This window comes from Crinia signifera, chromosome 8, assembly GCF_055691185.1.
Source record: "Crinia signifera chromosome 8, ASM5569118v1, whole genome shotgun sequence".
NCBI lineage: Eukaryota > Metazoa > Chordata > Amphibia > Anura > Myobatrachidae > Crinia > Crinia signifera.
In genome coordinates this window covers 21,430,986-21,454,252 of record NC_139224.1, presented here as the reverse complement: position 1 = coordinate 21,454,252, position 23,267 = coordinate 21,430,986, and the positions used below count along the sequence as shown (strand labels likewise).

Sequence of the window (23,267 nt, the reverse complement as noted above, 5' to 3'; positions counted from 1 at the left end):
GATATCTATAGATATATAGATATATATATATAGATATATATATCTATATAGATATATATATCTATATAGATATATAGATATACATATCTATATAGATATATCTATATATATATAGATATATATCTATATATATATATATATATATATATATATATATATATATAGATCTATATATATATATATATATATCTATATATATATATAGATATATATATATATAGATATATATATAGATCTATAGATCTATATATATATATATAGATCTATCTATATAGCTTGGAGGGGGTAGAGGGGGGAAGCTGTCCCCGGGTGCTGTGGGGGTAGAGGGGGGAAGCTGTCCCCAGGTGCTGCGGGAGGAGGGGGGTCCCTGCGGCTACTACGTGGAGATGGGGTACCTGTCAGCGGCCAGCCTGACACGGCGCTGCCACTGCTGTATCTCCCCCGCTGCTGTATCTCTTGCGGCGGATGGCGGTGTCGGCAGTCCCTCGGCGGTCAGTGTCGGCAGTAAGTGTCGGCGGTCCCTCTGGCGCAGGGGAAAAGACCCTATGATTGCCGGCGCTGCTGTATCTCCCCCCGGCGGCCGGTCCTTGCGGCGGATGGACAGTCAGTGTCGGAGGTCCCTCTGGCGCAGGGGAAATAGTACTATTTCCCCTGCGCCAGAGGGACCTCCGACACTGACTGTCCATCCGCCGCAAGGACCGGCCGCCGGGGGGAGATACAGCAGCGGCAGCGCCGGCAATCATACGGTCTTTTCTCCTGCGCCAGAGGGACCGCCGACACTGACCGCCGAGGGACCGCCGACACCGCCATCCGCCGCAAGAGATACAGCAGCGGGGGAGATACAGCAGTGGCAGCGCCGTGTCAGGCTGGCCGCTGACAGGTACCCCATCTCCACGTAGTAGCCGCAGGGACCCCCCTCCTCCCGCAGCACCTGGGGACAGTTTCCCCAGCGCTGCACGCTGTGGACCCGCTGCGGGTGCCTGGACCCGCAGCGGGACCATTTACACCGCCATTTACACGGGTCCCATCCGTGTTCTACCCAGGTCAGGACCTGGGTAGAGGACCCGTGTAAATGGACACGGATACCCCCCATTTACACCGCCGAGGATCCGGGTCTGACCCGCCGCTGACCCGGATTTTTCGGCGGTGTAAAAGGGGTATTATTTAGCTGCTTATAATGATGTTATTAGCATGTGCTGATGTGGCCCCTCCTACATACACTCAGGGGACAGGTAATATGATTCGCAGGAACAGCCGCCAATATTGTGTGATAAATGGGACCCTTAATCCGCATACTGGACTCATACAGAGATGGGCGCGCGTGTACAAAGAATAAAGCGTGCACACATCTGTACTGGGGAGGCCAATCCTGGGGTCACGATCTGCAAGTGAATTTTCCTTTCTTGAGGCCCCCATACACTGGACGATGTACCTGCAATTTTCTTTTGATTGATTCAATCAGAGGAAAATAGGCCGGAATTGAGATTTTTTGAACCACAAATCCTAGGAATGGAAAATGTGACTTCTCTAGTGAGCACTGAAGGTGCCCGGAAAGTATTATGCAAGGCAGAAGCAGAACTAGACATCATGAAACCCTAGCTCACCACCCAGGGGTGCTGGGGACAGCCCCGGGCTTCAGCCCTGGTAGGGTGAAACCTGATGGGCGTACCCCCTTATTGGGTGGTCCCCACTCCCATAGGTACCCCATCCAGGGCTAACCAGCCAGGGACCTGACTGGGGGACCTTGCATAAAAAGTGTCCCTTGACTATGACGTGACACGGGCGGCTGTTGAAGCCCGGTGCTGGTTCCAAAAAATGGGGGACCCTCAGTTTTTTGTCCCCCCGTATTTTTGGAACCAGAAATGGTCTGAAAGCCCTGTGCTGGTTTCTAAAAAACAGGGGATCTCCACTTCTTATTCTTACAGAACCGTGCACAGATCTCACTGATAACGTTCATGGTTCTTTCAAACTCATCTGTATGATTTTTTTTTTAGACAGGTGAAAACATGTACATTTGACAGCAATTCGCACGTTTTTACATGTGCGATATTTGGTGAACATGCGATTTCGGACAGAATCGCACATGAGCACAGATCTCACCCTATTACGTCTCGCCTATTGTCTCATTGTTGAGCATACTCAGTACTGTGCAAAGATCCTTTACATTCATTCTGCTCAAGTCTTTTTCTCAGTCTGGATCAGCGCTACTACTCTGCAAACACCGTCATCTTGGACCGCAAGACCATGCGCCGTATCGGAAACCAAGGCTTGTTACATAAGTCAAGGGACAATGTGGTCAGAACCTCATTTAGCATTACACTTCGGACGTTCAGACTCAGTTAGGGCAACTGAGCGTACCGCAATAAATCATATACATGACATCAATAGCTGGGGTGGCACCGATATTACATACGGCATTTATTATAAACAACGTATTGATAGACTTACCCTGTGCACAACGCCAGCCGAGTGAATGTACTGCAAAACAAAAAGATTTCATTGAATTTATCTTATATATCCACTAAGATACCTCACTGTAAGAACTATATGACATTATTGCACTAAATGTACAAATATGCAGGTCTGAATATCCCCGTAGATTCTAGGGATGGCCATCGACCATCGATGATTTTAAATGGTTTCTCTACATCGATGGCAAAGGAGAACCAATGTTTCTTTTCTTTTTTTTTATGTGTCGGGACACGGAGCATAGCGCCGCCCCCCGACACCCGGAAGCCCCGCCCCCACATTTTGATTGGTCTTCGGGCCTTTTAGTCCAAGATAATAGATAACCATCAATAGATAAAACTATCGATGGCTTGTTGCAGAGTCTCCATTGATGGCAACTGTACCAATGGGCAGATTCCTATATGCTGTTCGCAGGCTGTAATATAATGTGCATTCTTCCAGCGCTCCCTCCGAGCTGATACAGGCTGGTTATAAAGAGGGAGTCATGTGTAAACACGTATAAGCTGCGCTGTCAGCCTTCTCCCCCACAGAACTGTACATCTCTCTAGGAATGTGCTTCCTCTACAGAAGATGTAATGCTGAGATTATGTATAATCCTTCCTGCTTTTACTCCTACACAGGGGTGTCTGTGTGTTCCCTGTCTCATAGGCCCCACCAGGTACACTATTATACTACACCAAGGGCCCAATTCTAGTCCATACTTGCCTACTTTTTCATTCGCAATTTGCGTCATTTTAGCCCCATCCCTTGCCGCGGACCCGCGAAAATCACCATGTAGTAGGGATCGCCATCGATGGCATTTCTGCAACTGGCCATCGATAGTGCTTAACTGCAATGGATGACCATCTATATATTTTTACATATCGATGGTCATCCATTGTGTTTGATTGATTGGCCTTTGGGCCAATCAAAACAGGGGGGGGGCCTTCACAGGTGTCGGGGGCGGAGCTATGCTCCATGTCCTGGCACTTTGAAGGGAAAAAAAAGAAAAAGTATTCAACATCAGCCATGAACCATCAATGATTTTGAATCATCGATGGTCGATGGCCATCCCTACCATGTAGCGCAGCGGGGAGGGGGGGCTGCGGGGACAGCGTGGCTGATGCGGGAGACTTGCCCACCATCCCGGGGGTACGGGAGGGAGACCCGAATTCCGGGAGCCTCCCGGCCATTCCGGTAGGGTAGGCAAGCCTGTTCTAGTCCATTCGGTCCCCAGCACATTCGCACGTGCTCTCCTGTGCATAATCTGTGCGAGCGCCCTCACTGACCTGCACTGTCGGCGTTGTGCTCGCATGGGGGGGGGGGGGGGGTGGCGGTGATGGTCCATGGGAACGCTAAGCATTTCATGTGCATTTCCATGCAAACGCTGGGCCTTCCCATGTAGATGCCAGCGTGACGCAGGGAACCGAGGGCAAGTGACTGACGTCACATGACATCAACCGTCCGCCCTGTCTTCGCGCGTACCCGACAAATATAAGTCAGTCTCCACTGGAGCCCTGGAGAAATCATTCAATGGTAGCCAACATCCAATGATTTCTCCAGCAGCGGGCGCATGCTACGGGACATAAGACAGCCCATCGCATGGTTGAGAGGGCAGAAGGGGAGGTGGCGATTCGGCAGGGCAGGAACTCTGGGACTCAGTAAGCTGCAAGCTTCGCAGTTTACCAAGTCAACCAGAATTAGGGCCAGTGCTAATCCGTGGGCGAGCTGGTGGGAAGCAGACAGTCATTGCGAGCACTGATGTAATAGTGTCTGCTAGGAAGACTCCTAGGTAGCCCTGTGGGATCCACTTTCTCCTTTATTATTATTATACAGCTTATTCCCATTGATTTTTACCAGTCTCGCAGATGAGAAACTGTAATAAATTATCTGTATGGGAAGAAATCGATGCCGGGCGCATAGAATTCCTCTCTGGGCAGGATACGGGAGCATAAGATGAACAAGTTGGCAGGATGGGACGAGCTTCTTGCAGCAATGTAGCACCTTGTATTAGGGGTCACCTCATCATTCAGGAAGAGACACTATCCATCACACTACTGAAGGCAGGGAGCGGTGCAGCGGGCTGGTTATATCCTGCAGGGATTGTAGTGCTGCTCTGCACTCCGGGCCAGTTGTATCCTGCAGGGATTGTAGTGCTGCTCTGTACTCCAGGCCGGTTATATCCTGCAGGGACTGTAGTGCTGCTCTGTACTCCGGGCCGGTTGTATCCTGCAGGGACTGTAGTGCTGCTCTGTACTCCGGGCTGGTTATATCCTGCAGGGATTGTAGTGCTGCTCTGTACTCTGGGCCGGTTGTATCCTGCAGGGACTGTAGTGCTGCTCTGTACTCCGGGCTGGTTATATCCTGCAGGGATTGTAGTGCTGCTCTGTACTCTGGGCTGGTTGTATCCTGCAGGGATTGTAGTGCTGCTCTGTACTCCGGGCCGGTTGTATCCTGCAGGGATTGTAGTGCTGCTCTGTACTCCGGGCCGGTTATATCCTGCAGGGATTGTAGTGCTGCTCTGTACTCCGGGCCGGTTGTATCCTGCAGGGACTGTAGTGCTGCTCTGTACTCCGGGCTGGTTATATCCTGCAGGGATTGTAGTGCTGCTCTGTACTCTGGGCCGGTTGTATCCTGCAGGGATTGTAGTGCTGCTCTGTACTCTGGGCCGGTTGTATCCTGCAGGGATTGTAGTGCTGCTCTGTACTCCGGGCCGGTTATATCCTGCAGGGATTGTAGTGCTGCTCTGTACTCCGGGCCGGTTATATCCTGCAGGGATTGTAGTGCTGCTCTGTACTCCGGGCCGGTTATATCCTGCAGGGATTGTAGTGCTGCTCTGTACTCCGGGACGGTTGTATCCTGCAGGGACTGTAGTGCTGCTCTGTACTCCGGGCCGGTTGTATCCTGCAGGGACTGTAGTGCTGCTCTGTACTCCGGGCTGGTTATATCCTGCAGGGATTGTAGTGCTGCTCTGTACTCTGGGCTGGTTGTATCCTGCAGGGATTGTAGTGCTGCTCTGTACTCCGGGCTGGTTGTATTCTGCAGGGATTGTAGTGCTGCTCTGTACTCCGGGCCGGTTGTATCCTGCAGGGACTGTAGTGCTGCTCTGTACTCCGGGCCGATTATATCCTGCAGGGATTGTAGTGCTGCTCTGTACTCTGGGCTGGTTATATCCTGCAGGGACTGTAGTGCTGCTCTGTACTCCGGCTGGTTATATCCTGCAGGGATTGTAGTGCCGCTCTGTACCTCGGGCCGGTTATCTCCTGCAGGGATTGTAGTGCTGCTCTGTACCCCTGGCTGGTTATATCCTGCAGGGATTGTAGTGCTGCTCTGTACCCCTGGCTGGTTATATCCTGCAGGGATTGTAGTGCTGCTCTGTACCTCGGGCTGGTTATATCCTGCAGGGATTGTAGTGCTGCTCTGTACCCCTGGCTGGTTATATCCTGCAGGGATTGTAGTGCTGCTCTGTACCCCTGGCTGGTTATATCCTGCAGGGATTGTAGTGCTGCTCTGTACTCCGGGCTGGTTATATCCTGCAGGGATTGTAGTGCTGCTCTGTACCCCTGGCTGGTTATATCCTGCAGGGATTGTAGTGCTGCTCTGTACTCCGGGCTGGTTATATCCTGCAGGGATTGTAGTGCTGCTCTGTACCCCTGGCTGGTTATATCCTGCAGGGATTGTAGTGCTGCTCTGTACCCCTGGCTGGTTATATCCTGCAGGGATTGTAGTGCTGCTCTGTACCCCTGGCTGGTTATATCCTGCAGGGATTGTAGTGCTGCTCTGTACTCCGGGTTGGTTGTATCCTGCAGGGATTGTAGTGCTGCTCTGTACTCCGGGCTGGTTATATCCTGCAGGGATTGTAGTGCTGCTCTGTACTTCGGGCTGGTTATATCCTGCAGGGATTGTAGTGCTGCTCTGTACTCCGGGCTGGTTGTATCCTGCAGGGATTGTAGTGCTGCTCTGTACTCCGGTCTGGTTATATTCTGCAGGGATTGTAGTGCTGCTCTGTACTCCGGGCTGGTTATATCCTGCAGGGATTGTAGTGCTGCTCTGTACCCCTGGCTGGTTATATCCTGCAGGGATTGTAGTGCTGCTCTGTACCCCTGGCTGGTTATATCCTGCAGGGATTGTAGTGCTGCTCTGTACTTCGGGCTGGTTATATCCTGCAGGGATTGTAGTGCTTCTCTGTACTCCGGGCCGGTTATATCCTGCAGGGATTGTAGTGCTTCTCTGTACCCCTGGCTGGTTATATCCTGCAGGGATTGTAGTGCTGCTCTGTACTCCGGGCTTGTTATATCCTGCAGGGATTGTAGTGCTGCTCTGTACTCCGGGCTGGTTATATCCTGCAGGGATTGTAGTGCTGCTCTGTACCCCTGGCTGGTTATATCCTTCAGGGATTGTAGTGCTGCTCTGTACCCCTGGCTGGTTATATCCTGCAGGGATTGTAGTGCTGCTCTGTACTCCGGGCCGGTTATATCCTGCAGGGATTGTAGTGCTTCTCTGTACCCCTGGCTGGTTATATCCTGCAGGGATTGTAGTGCTGCTCTGTACTCCGGGCTTGTTATATCCTGCAGGGATTGTAGTGCTGCTCTGTACTCCGGGCTGGTTATATCCTGCAGGGATTGTAGTGCTGCTCTGTACCCCTGGCTGGTTATATCCTGCAGGGATTGTAGTGCTGCTCTGTACCCCTGGCTGGTTATATCCTGCAGGGATTGTAGTGCTGCTCTGTACTCCGGGCCGGTTATATCCTGCAGGGATTGTAGTGCTGCTCTGTACCCCTGGCTGGTTATATCCTGCAGGGATTGTAGTGCTACTCTGTACCCCTGGCTGGTTATATCCTGCAGGGATTGTAGTGCTGCTCTGTACTCCGGGCTGGTTGTATCCTGCAGGGATTGTAGTACTGCTCTGTACCCCTGGCTGTTTATATCCTGCAGGGATTGTAGTGCTGCTCTGTACCCCTGGCTGGTTATATCCTGCAGGGATTGTAGTGCATGCTGTAGCCACAAGTAACGCGTGTGCATCGTTTCAGCGACAGTGTGTAGGTCGACCTAATGCTTGAGTCTAACTTCTGACCCTGTCGACTTTAGCCATGTCAACCTTTAGTGGTTGACCTCATGAATGTTGACCTTCATAGTGTTGACACCATGACCTATACCCCGATCATATTCTCCCTCTATGTCCACTGGGATGGTTTGAACAAGTCAGTTTAATAAAAACATTTTGCTTGTGTCAACCTTTTGACCATATTAATCTAATGCATGTCGCCTGTTTTAATGTGTCAATCTTCTGCATGTAGACATTTTGACGGTCGACCTAATAACTGCATACAGCAAGTAACATGCAAATTGTTTTTAAGGTTATGGATCATAGCCACACACCCCGACAACCCCGAAGCCCCACCCCCACGTTCTGATTGGCCCACTGACCAGACAATCAAATATAATGGTAAAACTATCAATGGTCATCCATCACATAGTTTGTTATTATCGATGGCTTGATGCAGTATCACCATCGATGGCGACTGCACCGATGGCCATCCCTAATTAGAGTCACTTTCTAGTTTACCAAATTGTCCATTATTGAATGGAGAAGGGAAGACAAACAATGAAAGTTCCGGTAAAGTTTGAACATGGACCTGAGGCATTCACTTCTATGCTCTGCGATCACAGGACCCCTCCTGCATGCGCACAGAATGGGCTCTCTGCATGCGCAGTTCCCAACCATCGGGGAATTGCTGGTTGGAGCGCTTATACGATACAGCCTGAATTAGCCCCAATATTTGCAAACAAATTCTAAAGGAAACAAAAACATTAAGGGGGTTATTCGCATGGACCAGAACATTCACACGGGGGGCCGATGGTGGGCGTATGTGCATACACCAGGTGCGTTGCGCGGCGGCAAAAGGACTGTTCACCGGGGTGCACGCACCCAAGGATGCGGCCGGGGGTCAGCAGCGTATAGTCACGTCCATGGGAACGCCCAGCATTTTATGGACGTTCCCATGGTAATCGTGTCGTGACATCAGTGCCGAGGACGGGCAGCTGACAACACCGGATGTCAGCTGCCCGCCCACTTCCTCCCGAGGGTACGCGCAAATCTAAGATGATGAGATGATGTGTTAAACATCCATTCGCGGGCCCTGCGTGCGAACATGCGCTTCGAGGGGGTGGCGCAGCGTTTGCCGGGCAGGATTTGGTGGACTTGCAGGGCTGCAAATTAGCAGGATATGACAGTCCCATTCTAACAGAGCTCATTTAAAAAACACTGTCATATATTTGGGTTGGGCCGAATCCATACTGCTATCTCTGATTTGCAATCTGAATATTTGCAGAGTGATGTGTCTGAGCCCAGTATGTTGTGTCATCGCTGTACCGGCTAATGACAGGGTCTACAGTGAGTCTGAACTGGCATCGATCATGATCCGGAGTTATTTATTTGCACAGCGCTGATAAGATAGGGCTGTGCTATAACCAGCGGGGCAGCTGGGAAGTCACATGTTATCGCAGAGCATTCCAGGCTACTACTCCCCTCGTCTAGGATATTTTTGTAACTTGCTGATTGTATTTCATTCTCCCCTGACAATATCTCGGTTGTTCTTTTCCCACAAAACACATTACCCTAAGAACAGCTGCATAATTAAAAATAATACAATATTCTGTGAGAAACCCAACTTGTCTGTTGGTGTATATGGGATCTATTTATAAAAACTCTGGGTGGAAGGTCCCATTCCTCTTGAGTACAGAGTCAAAGGGACTGGGGGCATGACCATACAGCACTGACCATGCCCCCACAGAGGTGAAACAGGGTTGTGGCCTCGCGTCCATGTTTATTCATGCAGAGCCACACACCCTTTGCCTGAGGCCACCACCACGCCCATTTTTGAAGGCATGTGCTAGGCCACGAGCAGCCCGGCTGGGAGAAAGTTTGGAGGTATGGACATACTGATAGGCAAAAAGCCGGCACATACAAAAGTGTTGAAATGGCATTGGTCGGTACATGCAAAGGTTGACAGTTTTTTTGTCATTGTTCTCTTTTTTTTTGTACTTTTTTATACTGTACCATTCACGTGATTGGGGACGGTAAAGTAACGATCAAAGCGAGCCGAGCAAGGGAATGGCCTTTTCATGTGTCACAGCGCTGTAAGCAGACTTTTTGTTGACTAGTGGCGCCGAGAAGGGGGGTCGGTACTTTTTACTCAGGCCTGTTGCGGGGGGTCCTGCTGCCCCCTCACTCGCCCATGCATCCTTTAACCCACCCGCCACCCAACCCTTGCCACCCATCATGCCTGTCACCAGCACCCCACCACCACCACCACCTCCCCCCTGTGCAAAGAGCGTGGCCACTGAGGGGGGAGTGGCCACACACTCCCTTATTGGCCACACCCCATCTCATTCCTGGGGCCCGACGGAGCTGTCAATGCCCCTGCTGTTGACACTTTATACCATGACCACCTCTTGACCATTGGGTAAATGATGGGCGTCACAGCACTGCAAGAGTTAATGTCCAATGCTACATGGCAGTTAAGTGCTAAATTGGAACTCAGAGGGCATCAGTAGCCTGTGGCCAGGCGCCAAAGCAAATCAGACTCCTGGGGGTATGTCTAGGCAGGAGATGTAAAGAATAGATCTCCTGGGAGTGTAGAAAGAATAAGCCTCTTCTCCCTGGCAGCCCGTGGACAGGAGAAAGGTGCATTGGCCTTTATATAATATACCCAAGAGTGAAAACCCTCCGGGTTGGTGCACTTGTACACTGTACGCATCCACATGGATTGGTTTATAGAAGCTGATGTTAGAGCACAGGAAGTAACCAGTGGTCATCAGCTCCCACCACAGCAGCGGTGCTGGCCATGCCTTCTGCCCAGCACCGTACCGCTACGACAACATCAGCTCTTTCCAATTCCTATTCTTGAATCAGCCACAAACCCAATAACAGAGTCTGAAAAGTGTGTTGGGTGGCTGGAAGGCTGCAGCACTGCCAGTCCGACAGGTGGGAGAAGGGAGCACCAGGTATATCCGGTTGCTGGACACTCATGGCACAATCAAGGTTTAAAGGGCCCCGTACCTTAATACTTACTTATATTTCCACAGAAGGCAGCGGAAACATTAATGATAATAATTTGCAAACCATCAGTTATTATAACGCTGTCGGGGACTCTCACCTGGAGACCCCGCAGGATCTGATAGAGAAGATATACAATCATGCTGTGGTTTAGTTTCTGCATTTTCAAGACCCGCGCCAAGTCCAAGGGAACAAACGGCATGACCATGTAACTACAAGGAAATAATCAGAATTAATCACCATCTCGTACAGAGAAACCCTATTGCCTCTATCAGGAATAATCAATACTACATTTAAAGTTTGAAATCAGCGTTTTATTAGCTCGTTTAAACTATTTAGGCACAGACGGGGGACACTGAGAGGGCTGGGAGGGGGGTGGAAGGGAGGCCGAGGAGGGCATCTCCTTTTGAGGTACATGGTGCCAATTTTCAACAGCATGCTTAGTATCTTATTGGTCTTTTTCCAAAAGGGACGTGACCACACCTGTCGGATTTGTCCATGCCCCCTCAGTATCACCAGAGCCCTACATATGTTTTGACAACTCTGCTTAGACATCATTGAAAGTTCTTTAAATGTGTAGGTGTTGCAACCAATAAGATTCTACCTTTTATTATCAAGTATATTCTTTAAAGTGATAGCTAGCATTTGCTTAGTATGAGCCACACCTCCAGTTGTCCTCGATAGAAAGGTTGATAAATCCCCCATTGACCATCTGTAACAACCAAGACATTAACGGGTGTCGGATGGGGTCCCGACAGTCGGGATCCCGACTGTCAAAACACCGACAGCCAGGTTCCCAACGGCCACCTGCTATTTTCCCTTGTGGGGGTGCACGACCCCCATAGAGGGAGAATAGAATAGGTGGCTCGCGTAGCCCGCAGCGCAGCGAGCCCACAAGGGGCTTAGTTGCGCTCACCATGCTGTCTGGGTCTGGCCAGTCGGGATCCCGACATCGGGATAATGACTGTCGGGTTTCCGACTGTCGGACCCCTATACCACACCCGACATTAACAGGGTGCTCTGTTCAGAAATGTGTATGTATTGAGCTAAAACAATCTGCTTGTAGTCATTGTTCTGTAGCGTCAGGGATCTGTCTGTGCGTTCTGCTTGTCCCTTCGCATTCAGCAATTCCCTCACCAATACCTACCACTCTCTAATAGACTCCAGCGTCAATCCTACGTCTGCTGGGTGTGATCCTTAGCTAGGGCCGAGAAACCAATGACAGCCGCATATGTTCATTTTCTTGATGCGGTCCGATTTTTAAATAAATATTTCATATATTATACATGATCTATATAGATATAGAAGACCCTGGGGCTATGCTGTTTGGATGAAATGGGAAAAATAGATTTATTTTGCATATTAAAGAGTATAAATGGGGAAAAAAAGCAATAAAAAACTACAGTGGCATATTAGTATGTATTTGCTTGAGTCTCATTGTCCTGGGAACTTTTGAGTGAGAGCAGATTCAGATAAGACCAATCCGTAGCGTGAGAGTAAAAGTCATGTGTGTGATGAATGTAAATGGTCTTTTCACAGTCACCATAAACTTCATATAGAGAAGTACAATGGCCACAGAAAGTGTAACAATATGGCAGTGTAATGCCTTTGTAGGCTGTGACGGTGGTGTAAGGCCATTGTAGGCTGTGATGGTGGTGTAAGGCCATTGTAGGCTAGTGATGGTGGTGTAACGCCATTGTAGGCTAGTGATGGTGGTGTAACGCCATTGTAGGCTGTGATGGTGGTGTAATGCCATTGTAGGCTGTGATGGCGGTGTAATGCCATTGCAGACTGTGATGGTGGTGTAGTGCCATTGTAGGCTGTGATGGTGGTGTAATGCCATTGTAGGCTGTGATGGCGGTGTAATGCCATTGTAGACTGTGATGGTGGTGTAGTGCCATTGTAGGCTGTGATGGTGGTGTAATGCCATTGTAGGCTGTGATGGTGGTGTAATGCCATTGTAGGCTGTGATGGTGGTGTAATGCCATTGTAGGCTGTGATGGTGGTGTAATGCCATTGTAGGGTGGTGATGGTGGTAGAATGCTATTGTAGGCTGGTGATGGTGGTAGAATGTCATTGTAGGTTGGTGATGGTGGTAGAATGCCATTGTAGGCTGGTGATGGTGGTGTAATGCCATTGTAGGCTGGTGATGGTGATAGAATGCCATTGTAGGCTGGTGATGGTGGTAGAATGCCATTGTAGGCTGGTGGTGGTGGTAGAATGCCATTGTAGGCTGCTGGTGGTGGTGGTAGAATGCCACTGTAGGCTGGTGATGGTGGTATAATGTCATTGTAGGCTGGTAATGATGGTGTGTTGCTTATTGTAGGCTGGTGATGGTGGTGTAATGACATTGTAGGCTGGTAATGGTGGAATAATCCCATTGTAGGCTGGTGATGGTGGTGTGTTGCTTATTGTAGGCTGGTGATGGTGGTGTAATGCCATTGTAGGCTGGTGATGGTGGTGTAATCCCATTGTAGGCTGGTGATGGTGGTGTAATCCCATTGTAGGCTGGTGATGGTGGTGTAATCCCATTGTAGGCTGGTGATGGTGGTGTAATCCCATTGTAGGCTGGTGATGGTGGTGTAATCCCATTGTAGGCTGGTGATGGTGGTGTTATGCCATTGTAGGCTGGTGATGGTGGTGTAATGCCATTGTAGACTGGTAATGGTGGTGTAATCCAATTGTACGCTAATGACAGTAGTGTAATGCCATTGTAGGCTGGTGATGGTGGTGTAATGACATTGTAGGCTGGTAATGGTGGTATAATCCCATTGTAGGTGGGTGATGGTGGTGTGTTGCTTATTGTAGGCTGGTGATGGTGGTGTAATGCCATTGTAGGCTGGTGATGGTGGTGTAATGCCATTGTAGGCTGGTGATGGTGGTGTAATCCCATTGTAGGCTGGTGATGGTGGTGTAATCCCATTGTAGGCTGGTGATGGTGGTGTAATGCCATTGTAGACTGGTAATGGTGGTGTAATCCAATTGTACGCTAATGACAGTAGTGTAATGTCATTGTAGGCTGGTAATGATGGTGTAGTGCCATTTCTAGGTTGGTAATGATGGTGTGTTGCCATTTCTAGGTTGGTAATGGTGGTGTGTTGCCATTGTAGGCTGGTGATGGTGGTGTGATTCCATTTCTAGGCTGGTAATGATGGTGTGTTGCCATTGTAGGCTTGGAATAGTGGTCTGTTGCCATCAAAGGCTATTGATGATGGTGTAATGCCATTGCAGACTGGTGATGGTGGTAGAATGTCATTGTAGGCTGGTGATGATGGTGTGTTGCCATTGTAGGCTGGTGATGATGGTGTGTTGCCATTGTAGGCTAGTAATGATGGTGTGTTGCCATTGTAGGCGTGGGATAGTGGTCTGTTGCCATCGAAGGCTATTGATGATGGTGTAATGCCATTGTAGACTGGTAATGATAGTCCCATGAGAAATGTGTAGATGGCACAGTGTATCTGAATATCTTTGCAGATAATGAACATCTCTTCACAGCGGCACTGTTTATATAGGTGTAACAGCATGATAAGGCTCCATGCCCCCACACCGGGGAATATTGCAAGACACATAACGATGATTTCACCCTAGTTCTGTGGTGCTCCAAGTGTCTATCTGGGGGTTTAGGTTGAGTGAACTACTGTATACAATGTAAATATCCTACCGGTCAATTATACTCATATTATACTGTGGAGTAAACATCCCCATTTTCTGGCCATTCAGAAAGCAAATGGGCAAGTTGTTATTACACAGATGTACATAATAAAGTGACCAATCGACGTATATAGGGCCTAATGCAAATTCTAATTATCTACTTACAACGTCTGAAATGATTGCATTGACTCATCAGGACTGAAGACATTCAGAAGGGAAATGACCTGTAATGGGAATGCAATTCAATAAAATATACTTTCAAATCTGATTCATCAGAGAAACATTAAAGTGGTCTTGGAAAATCACCTCTTATTAAATAATATAATTAGTTGGAAGGTAAAACTGTCCTCATTATCTAGTCCACTTAACTCCTTAACTTCTATTCTGTTGTCAAAACACAGGAAAACAAAACAATTTTATTGTTCCATATTCCCGACTTTCTTTTTACGTTGGCTCAGATCTGGGGGAAAAATACCAACATTAAGCAAAAAGGAGTTTCTGTGCTACGGGGACAAACCATGTTGAAATGCGAAGGGAGCAAAAATATGTATTATATTTGCATGCAGGGTAAATACTGTCTGCCTTTGCATGTAACAGGAGAGAGTTTAAGGGTGGGTATAAATGTATTCGATCGCCGGCTGATCAGCTTAAAGTCTCCTGATCAGCAAAGCAGTTTGCATCCAGCTGTGACCTTGCGTAAGGGCGGGGACAGCCGCCAGGGGGAGTGTCTCTTCTATGGGGATCGGGAGGTTGGTTGTGCAGCATATGAGATGCGATCTCCTGGTCCCAACCATTGCAGAAGCATTATAAGCCATTTCTCTGCTAATGTTCCTGCATCGGCGCTGCATACACGCCTGTACAATCATCTGATGTTCATCCGATATCAGAAGAACGGCCCACCAATTCTATAGGTGTGTAGACAGCTTTACAAACCGGGGACGGCCTCTCAAGTGTCTGTTTCTTACTATGTGTTCCCGGGGGCCTGCAGAGCTGTTACAACTACAAATGGGAACACATCATCTGCACAGAGCACATGCTAATATGTGTTTTCTCCCAGGCAAAGAACGCAGTTGGGAAGACGGGGCCTATTGGAGGGCTGAGAGATCTGAAACACTCTAACCTGGCCAGAGCTATTTTATTCCTGAGTCCTGACCATAATCAGGGCTGCCGAGATAAACTGAGGGCCTGGGAGGGACAGGAGGTGTGATCACATTCTGGGAGGTGTGGCCAAAATATAAAAATACTATGCAGATGGGGACGTTCCTGTTTGTAGCTTATCAAGCCCTTGGATAATGCCGGGTCAGGGTTATTAGTACTTGCCCCCCCCCCCCCCCACACACACACACACACACACACACACACATCCTCATGGGAACCTTGTGGTTTCCATGCCTATATCAGCCCCCCCCCTTCATCTACTGCCATGGACGGTCCCACCAGCACTGGACTTACATTCTCATGGTTCATGTGCTTGAGAAGGCGCAGCTCCCGATAGGCCCTTTTGGCATGTACCAGTGACTGGAATGGACGCAGCAATTTCTTTATGGCAACACGTTCCCCCGTCACCGTATCCTTGACTGAGCTGTATATAGAGAAATAAGATCAGCTTCTGGAGACGATCTCTTGAATAATACGGCAGAAACCTCTATAACAATATTTGTAAAACTCGTTCCTCAAGTCATCCTTACAGTCCAGGTTTTAAGGATATCCATGCTTGAGTGCAGGTGAGTTTATTAGTGCCTCAGTCATTTTGTTGAAGCTCTCTCTTCTTCATGCATGGATATTCTAGAATCTGGAAGGTCGGGGTTCCTGAGGTGTCCGTTTAAGAAACACTGCTCTGTATCTGTTGAATACATGTGTGGTCACAGTCAAAATGTCGACAAGCCAATGGTCGACATGTTTGTTTGCATTTTTTTGTTCTTGTTCTTACTTCATGATCCATGTTGGCTCAGCGAGGTACTGCGCTCGAAGCATGGCGAATGAAGCGAACCATGCATAGGGGGCACATGTACTAATTGACGTTCCATGTCAACCAAAGTCAACATAGCCACCAGAAACACAAAAAAATTGTGTCAACAATTTCCTGTGTAAGTTATTTGCACGTCAACTTTTTTTGCTTTTGTCGACCATTTGTCAATTTCGAACTATACACTGTCGACCTAATAATCCACACAGTTCTGGATTAAGCCTTCGGGGGGCTCGGGTCACTATAGACAAGGGGGCCTCCTCACACTTGCTATTACAAACTGCACAGGAGAATATTACACTGTCAAAACACAGAGTAAAGGCAGTATACACTTGGTCAATGGATATATATATACACACACCACATGAAAAGCCTTTTTGTCCCACTGTACCTTACTCTGTAGGAGACCTCACAGGCTCAGCGCTGCCTCTGATTAAAAACCCTCCCATGACAAGGCCGCTGCTGCTGTCCTCCATGGGCCTGAGAAGCATGTGATGAGCTCCACCAATCAGAGCTCAGCACAAGCCTCTCACCTCCTATGCAAAGTCTCATGGAACTTAGTCAACTCCCTTGTGCAGTCAGTGTGCCTTGGCTCCCGATGCTCAGCACCATTAATCGTTGTGACATTGGCAGATAGGTGAAGCTGGAGCACTACCAGGTCTTCTGCACCACTGGCTTAGAAACGTTGGTGATTCATCCAGTCTCCTGGGCGTATGTTATTTGCTGAGTGGCTGCCGCCATCCCAATCTATATAGAGACACACATATATATATATATATATATATATATATATTTTTTTTTTTTTTAAATGCATGCTGACCACAGGGGGGCCCTAGATAGAGGGGGCCCGGGGTACTGACCACACCCCAATTTCACAGACTAATGCATAGGTAGCAAATAAACAGTGCCACCTTGTGGCCCATTCGTCATGAACATGGTGAAATGTTTGCTTTCCGTTACCACACAGCTGTAACAAAACATAATAACGGTCATTTTTCAGAATAATGTTTGTTTAAGTTCTAATTACAGGCAGACGCTGCTAAAGCACCTTTTGGGCACTGTGTAATGAGCTGTGTTCCCCGCCGGAGCCAGACCAATCCCCCCCCCCCTCCCCCATGTACATTTTACTAAGTTACATATGAGAGAGACCAGCTGTTAAATCAGCATAAAAACCCAATTCACATAATGTAATTTTCATGCGCCAGCGATCAGCCATCACCGATCTGCTTATTAGCTCGGCTCATAATAATTCCCAATGTATTTATCTCTCTAAATGCCGTACTTGCTAGCTGCTTGCTCTTGTTAATTGGAAATCACCGCAGGGAGAATGCTAATACAGTCTGCTTTTCTCGTTAAGGAGACACCAAGGGTTAATCATTGAGACTTGCTCAAACTCTTCTAGGAAGTGATGTTTTTAGGTCACTGCATCCAGAACCGTGTAATCAGTACAGGGTGCAGATCAGATTATGGGGTTCTTGTACTGTACAGTACACATGGGTAACCTACACCAGCACCTGTGATCCGGCAGGTTACTTGAACATCGATATTTATAGGAATTGACCCACGAGATACAAAATCGTAAATCAGTTTGTTTGGACATTTGGGTTTATTGCTAGCATAGGATATTGATGGGAACTATTCCAGATTTGACTTGCACCATATTATAATCTATATGTGTGTACGGTATCAGCGCAGTCCTATGACCATACTTGCCTGCTTTTGAAAACTAGTTTCAGGGAGATTATAGTTGGCAGTAGAATTTTGCACAGCGCCACATTAAGGGGATGTGTCATGCTCCACCCAAAGGGCGTGGCTAGTTTCATATATGGGCGTATATGTGCTTAAACTCTTGTTGCAAGATATTTCTAGATAACATCATATACTATATACTTTGGGAAATGTAGCAAGTATTGAAAATAACATCGCTGCCTGCAATATTGGATTGTTTGTTTGCAGTTATTTGCTGTGATATTTAGTTTCTTCTCTCTCAGCACAACATACGTGATAATAAATGTGATACTATGCAATAAATTTCAAGTGAAAATCCCATCTGATTTTATATATATATATATATATATATATGATTTTTTTTCCCCCCAAAATGGTAACAGCTACATAAGGTGGGTTAGAGAAATCAGGGAGATTGCTAGACTAATGAGGGAGAGAGGGAGATTGCTGCTACAGATGTAGCGCCGCTCATTTTAGCGCCACTTCAGTTAGGGGGGGAGCGGGGAGGTGGGGGATCAATAGCTCCGTTCTAAGGGGACGCACGCATGTCTGGTGCGCGAGCGTCCCCTTCCAAAGGCTGGCAGGGGCTGACGCTTGGTAAATCCACCGCCAGCCCCTGCAAAGACTACAGGTGCTCCATCTGTATGTCAGGGAGTCTCCTGCAGAATGCAGGAGGGGAGGTAACTATGGTGTAACAGTGTAATGTGGGCTAGGTGACATGAGGGAGATTGCTAGACTAATGAGGGAGAGAGGGAGATTGCTGCTATGTCAGGGAGTCTCCAGCAGAATGCAGGAGGGGAGGTAACTATGATGTAACAGTGGAATGTGGGCTAGGTGACATGAGGGAGATTGCTAGACTAATAAGGGAGAGAGGGAGATTGCTGCTATGTCACAGAGTCTCCTGCAGAATGCAGGAGGGGAGGTAACTATGATGTAACAGTGTAATGTGGGCTAGGTGACATGAGGGAGATTGCTAGACTAATGAGGGAGAGAGGGAGATTGCTGCTATGTCACAGAGTCTCCTGCAGAATGCAGGAGGGGAGGTAACTATGATGTAACAGTGTAATGTGGGCTAGGTGACATGAGGGAGATTGCTAGACTAATGAGGGAGAGAGGGAGATTGCTGCTATGTCAGGGAGTCTCCTGCAGAATGCAGGAGGGGAGGTAACTATGCTTATGACACAATGTAATAAACACATACACGGAAATAAAGAAGTGCTCGGTAAATAGGAATAAATCCAGAAGAGATAAACAGTTATATACAGTCATATAAAGCAGGCAGTAAAATTAAATTATAATGTCAGATCGGTGAGTATGCAGGTGAAGCTAGGTGGTGTTATAGGGAAGGATTTCATGAGACTCAAACGACCTCCACTTAAAGATTATTTACCCCCGTCCTTCCCTGCCTGATGTGGCGGTAGGAGTAGTTTGCACCTCAGCAAAACCATGCTGCACTGCAGGTGGGCAGATGTAAAATGTACATAACGGAGGTGGTATAGGGTGTGTTCTAGCTTAAATCAGTGTGAAAACAAAGCTGCACAGTGTATGTGCCCTGTAACTTGTAGTATTTCCCTTTTGTGCACAAACAATGTTGTGCAGTGTGTTCCCCCAGGAGCAAATAATACTGTTTTATTTTTGTTTGTTCCTAACCCTGAACCAGATGCTACAGTATATGTATATGTGCTTTGTGCCGGTGTCTCTCCAGCATAGAGATCACTGTACGTGAGCGGACGTAAAGGTATGAGTTTCTAGCCTTAGGGCCTGAGTACAAAGGAAAGTTTCCATTACGTCTTCGATCCAATATTAGACAGAGGCCATTGTAGCTCTATGGATTCTAGTTCATATTGACCAATATGGACATTTTTTAGTTCAGTTCTATTTAGTTTTTGTGACTTTTACAGTTGATTTTACGCTTTAACGAGGAGAACTTTAAAGACTATGGGGAAGGGGAGGGAGGTGTGTGTGTGTGTGGGGGGGGGGGGGGGGGGAGGTTTGAGCCAGTGGGAACAGAGTCGACTCCTATGTTTTTACTTATTTCACCCATCAAACATTAGCATGCTATTGCTACAGGAAAGGAAATGGTTAAAAATAGACAGAAAAAAATATAAATCTAAAAAAAGTATAAAAAAGTGTGAAAACATATTTTAAAAATGAATAAAAAATAAATACACAAATGCCAATCAGCTTTTAATACTTTGAATAAGGGATCAGGGGCCTAATTCAGCATGGAACGCTAATCAGCGAATATGAAAATCAAGCTATTATGGAATGACTGCATGTGTACCGTACAAATCGCACATGCGCCAGGGTGAATAGCAAAACAAAATGCGGATGGTTCGTAAACGCAGTCCACTCACAATTTGACTGACAGGTATCGGCGTTTTATGGTACTGTCAGAAAAAAACGCAGGCTTGCCCAAGCGTTTCCAGGGTAGGTCTCTAATACCCATTTCACATTGTAAAAAATAACCCGGGTCGATGCCAGGGTGCAGCTGGGTCCACCTGGGTCTCTGTGCGAACTGAAAGGGCCTTTTTAATTTTTACGGGTCCAGCAACCCAGCATTCTGACCCGGGTTCACACTATGGAGGCGGCAGCGGTTGGAGAAAGCATCAAGCGCTCAGCCGCCCCCAATGACACGCCGTTGCTCTGCCCCGCCCCTGTCTGACGTCAGTGACCCTGCTTATTGCCGCTAAGCATCGCAAATGCCGGTTCTCTGGTGTAATGGTTAGCATTACTGCCTCACAGCGCTGAGGTCATGGGTTCAATACCCACCATGGCCCTAACTGTGCGGAGTTTGTATATTCTCTCCGTGCTTGCGTGGGTTTCCTCCGGGTACTCCGGTTTCCTCCCACATTCTAAAAATATACTGGTAGGTCAATTGGATTCCAACAAAATTAACCCTAGAATGTCTGTGTGCGCGTGTACATGTGGTAGGGAATATAGATTGTAAGCTCCACTGGGGCAGGGACTGATGTAAATGTTCAACTATACTCTGTAATGCGCTGCGGAATATGTATGCGCTATATAAGAAACTGTTAATAAATAAATAAGTAAAATATAAGGGGTCTTACTGTCAAGATACTCATCTGCTTATAACCTAACGATGTTATCTGACAAGCTCAAAAATATAAATAAAATGCCATTGGTTTCTATGGGTAACAGCACAGTAATACATATCCCTGCTCCATATCATTTACCATACGCTATCTGATTTATTCTACAAGTAACATACATCTCCATAATATCTGTCATTGTTTCAGCTGCCACAAGGCTGCGAACCGGTTCCCATTCCTCACAGCACAGAGAAAGTGAAGGATTTCCACACCATTCTGACTGAACTGTAACCGTGTGATTAAATAGGAATTACTGTCGGGGGTTCCGCAGAACCAGGCTCGTTACGCATCACTTGCCGCAACAGTACCGATAAATCCACAGCCAAATCTATACTTTGTTTACGAAACTAAATCCCCTATAATTTATCTCAAACCCACAAGGACACAGTTGTTGGAAGGAATTACAGCGTGAAAGCATCTTTTCCCGGGAACAGAATCAGAAATGGTTCATTATATCTGCTGCGGCAAAACCACAAATGTCACCAGATTCAGGGCCAGAGGCACTAAGCTTCAAAAGTGACAAAATGGAGAGTGATAAACAACCAACCAATCAGCTCCTGCCTGACTTTTTCAAACACAGTCTGTGACATGGCAGGTAGGAGTTTTTCACATTTTTTTACAAAAATAGATGGTATTTCATACCCTACCATCCACTAGGGTGTGGAGGGAGAATAGAATATAGTGCCGAGCTCAGCGAGGCACCGTTCCCAAAGCAGGGCGAGCGCAGTGAGCCCTGCAAGGGGACGCAGTACACTAATACGGTGTCGATGTCAACTTACGTCAAAATTTGGGACAAAAAATCGTGAAAAACTCATGTCGGCATTCTGACTGTTGACCCTAACATTTCTTGCTTGTGTCAACCTTCTTCATGTTAGCACTGTCGACCTTTAGTGGTCGATCTAATGTATGTCGACACTATGACCCATACCCAATTAGACTTGAAGTTACCTCTACATGCCGACTTTTTAAAACTCCTTTCCGAGAGAAGCCCGGAGAGGAGTGAAAGGGGGGCAGGACGTGGCTACGTTTTGGGGGCGGGGCAAAACTGTCACCAAGCCCCGCCCCTCAACAGACAGATGCATTAATTTGCGGGTGTGTCTAAAATGATGTGAAAGGACGCAATTCGCTTAATTTTAGCCCCGCCCCCTCCCCACGGACCCGCAAAATTCGCAATTTTATACCGTGTGAAGGGGGGAGCAGGGGCCGTGGTGATAATGTGGGAGACTTGCCCCCCTTCCCGGGGGGGGGGGGGGGGGGGAGGGGGACTCGATTTGCGAGACCATCCCGGCCATTCCGGGAGGTAGGCAACTATGAAGTTGTATCAACTATCATAGATCTTGTATCAACTTGTAACTGTAGAATATATGTGTGTGTGTGTGTGTGTGTTTGTGTATAATATGTGTGTATAATGTGTGTGTGTATAATATGTGTGTGTGTGTACTTATAATATTGTTCCAGAATACCGATACAGCCAAAATATAATAGCAGCAGATGCTCTCCAACTGGTGTGGAACTGTAAGTTCCAGCATGCCCTGCCACCATCATGCTGAGACTTCCGGTTCTGCAGCAGCTGGAGAGCCGTACGTTCCCCGAGACTGTTGACATTTGCATTCAGAAAGGCTCCGAGGTTCCTTATGCCATGCGTTCCAAACTTACCACACGGTTCCATATGCCCCAGAACCTACAGCTCTCAGTTCCTTGTAGCGTGCGGGTACCTCCCATTTCGTTTTATTAACCTCTTGCGCGTAGAAGCCTTTCCTGTGTGCTGGTTCCATCACGCTCTGCCTTCAGACTGAGGATTTTCCCTGAGCAGTAACATTATCTTCCTCAGGTGCGGCCCCTCCCAGGACAGGTATGTAAACAGGCCGCCTCTAAGGTCACACAGGTCTGGCACGAGGAATTCACAACTGCGGGGATTCCAGGAGTGATTACAGGTAGAGTAACCAAACAACGTGTCAGGACAGATCTGTGCATTGATAAAACGCAAGCAATCGAAAGCAAAACTTTCCACGGGATCTTTTGTTGACATGTGGCATAGTCAGAATTTCTCACGTTATAACGTGAAATATTATTTCGGCTACGATACACAAGCCACCTACACATTCCTTGAATACCGGATCCATATACATGTTACATTGCTAATCGCGGCCATTCCCAAGTTCCAGATCTTCATAATATTACAGGGTATGCAGGTAGATTCCCGGACTTCCCTGTTAGGTCTACAAGTCAATCCTAAACTTTACCTCTTTTAGTGTATAAATAATATACACTTCCCTTATGTTTGCATAAACCCCGCCAATGGC

General features: G+C 47.6%; 1 protein-coding gene across 1 annotated transcript in view; it reads right to left on the bottom strand.

Annotated features, from left to right (window-relative positions):
* LOC146025854 (mitogen-activated protein kinase 12-like) overlaps window positions 1-22,739 on the bottom strand; it is a 48,362-nt gene extending 25,623 nt beyond the window's left edge. The window contains exons 1-5 of the mRNA XM_083155964.1: window positions 22,621-22,739; window positions 15,610-15,739; window positions 14,323-14,381; window positions 10,607-10,718; window positions 2,449-2,478 (exon numbers count right to left, since the gene is read on the bottom strand). Of these exons, the coding sequence (XP_083012090.1) occupies window positions 2,449-2,478; window positions 10,607-10,718; window positions 14,323-14,381; window positions 15,610-15,739; window positions 22,621-22,739 (450 nt within the window). The remainder of the gene's footprint in view (window positions 1-2,448; window positions 2,479-10,606; window positions 10,719-14,322; window positions 14,382-15,609; window positions 15,740-22,620) is intronic.
* Window positions 22,740-23,267: the final 528 nt, after the last annotated feature.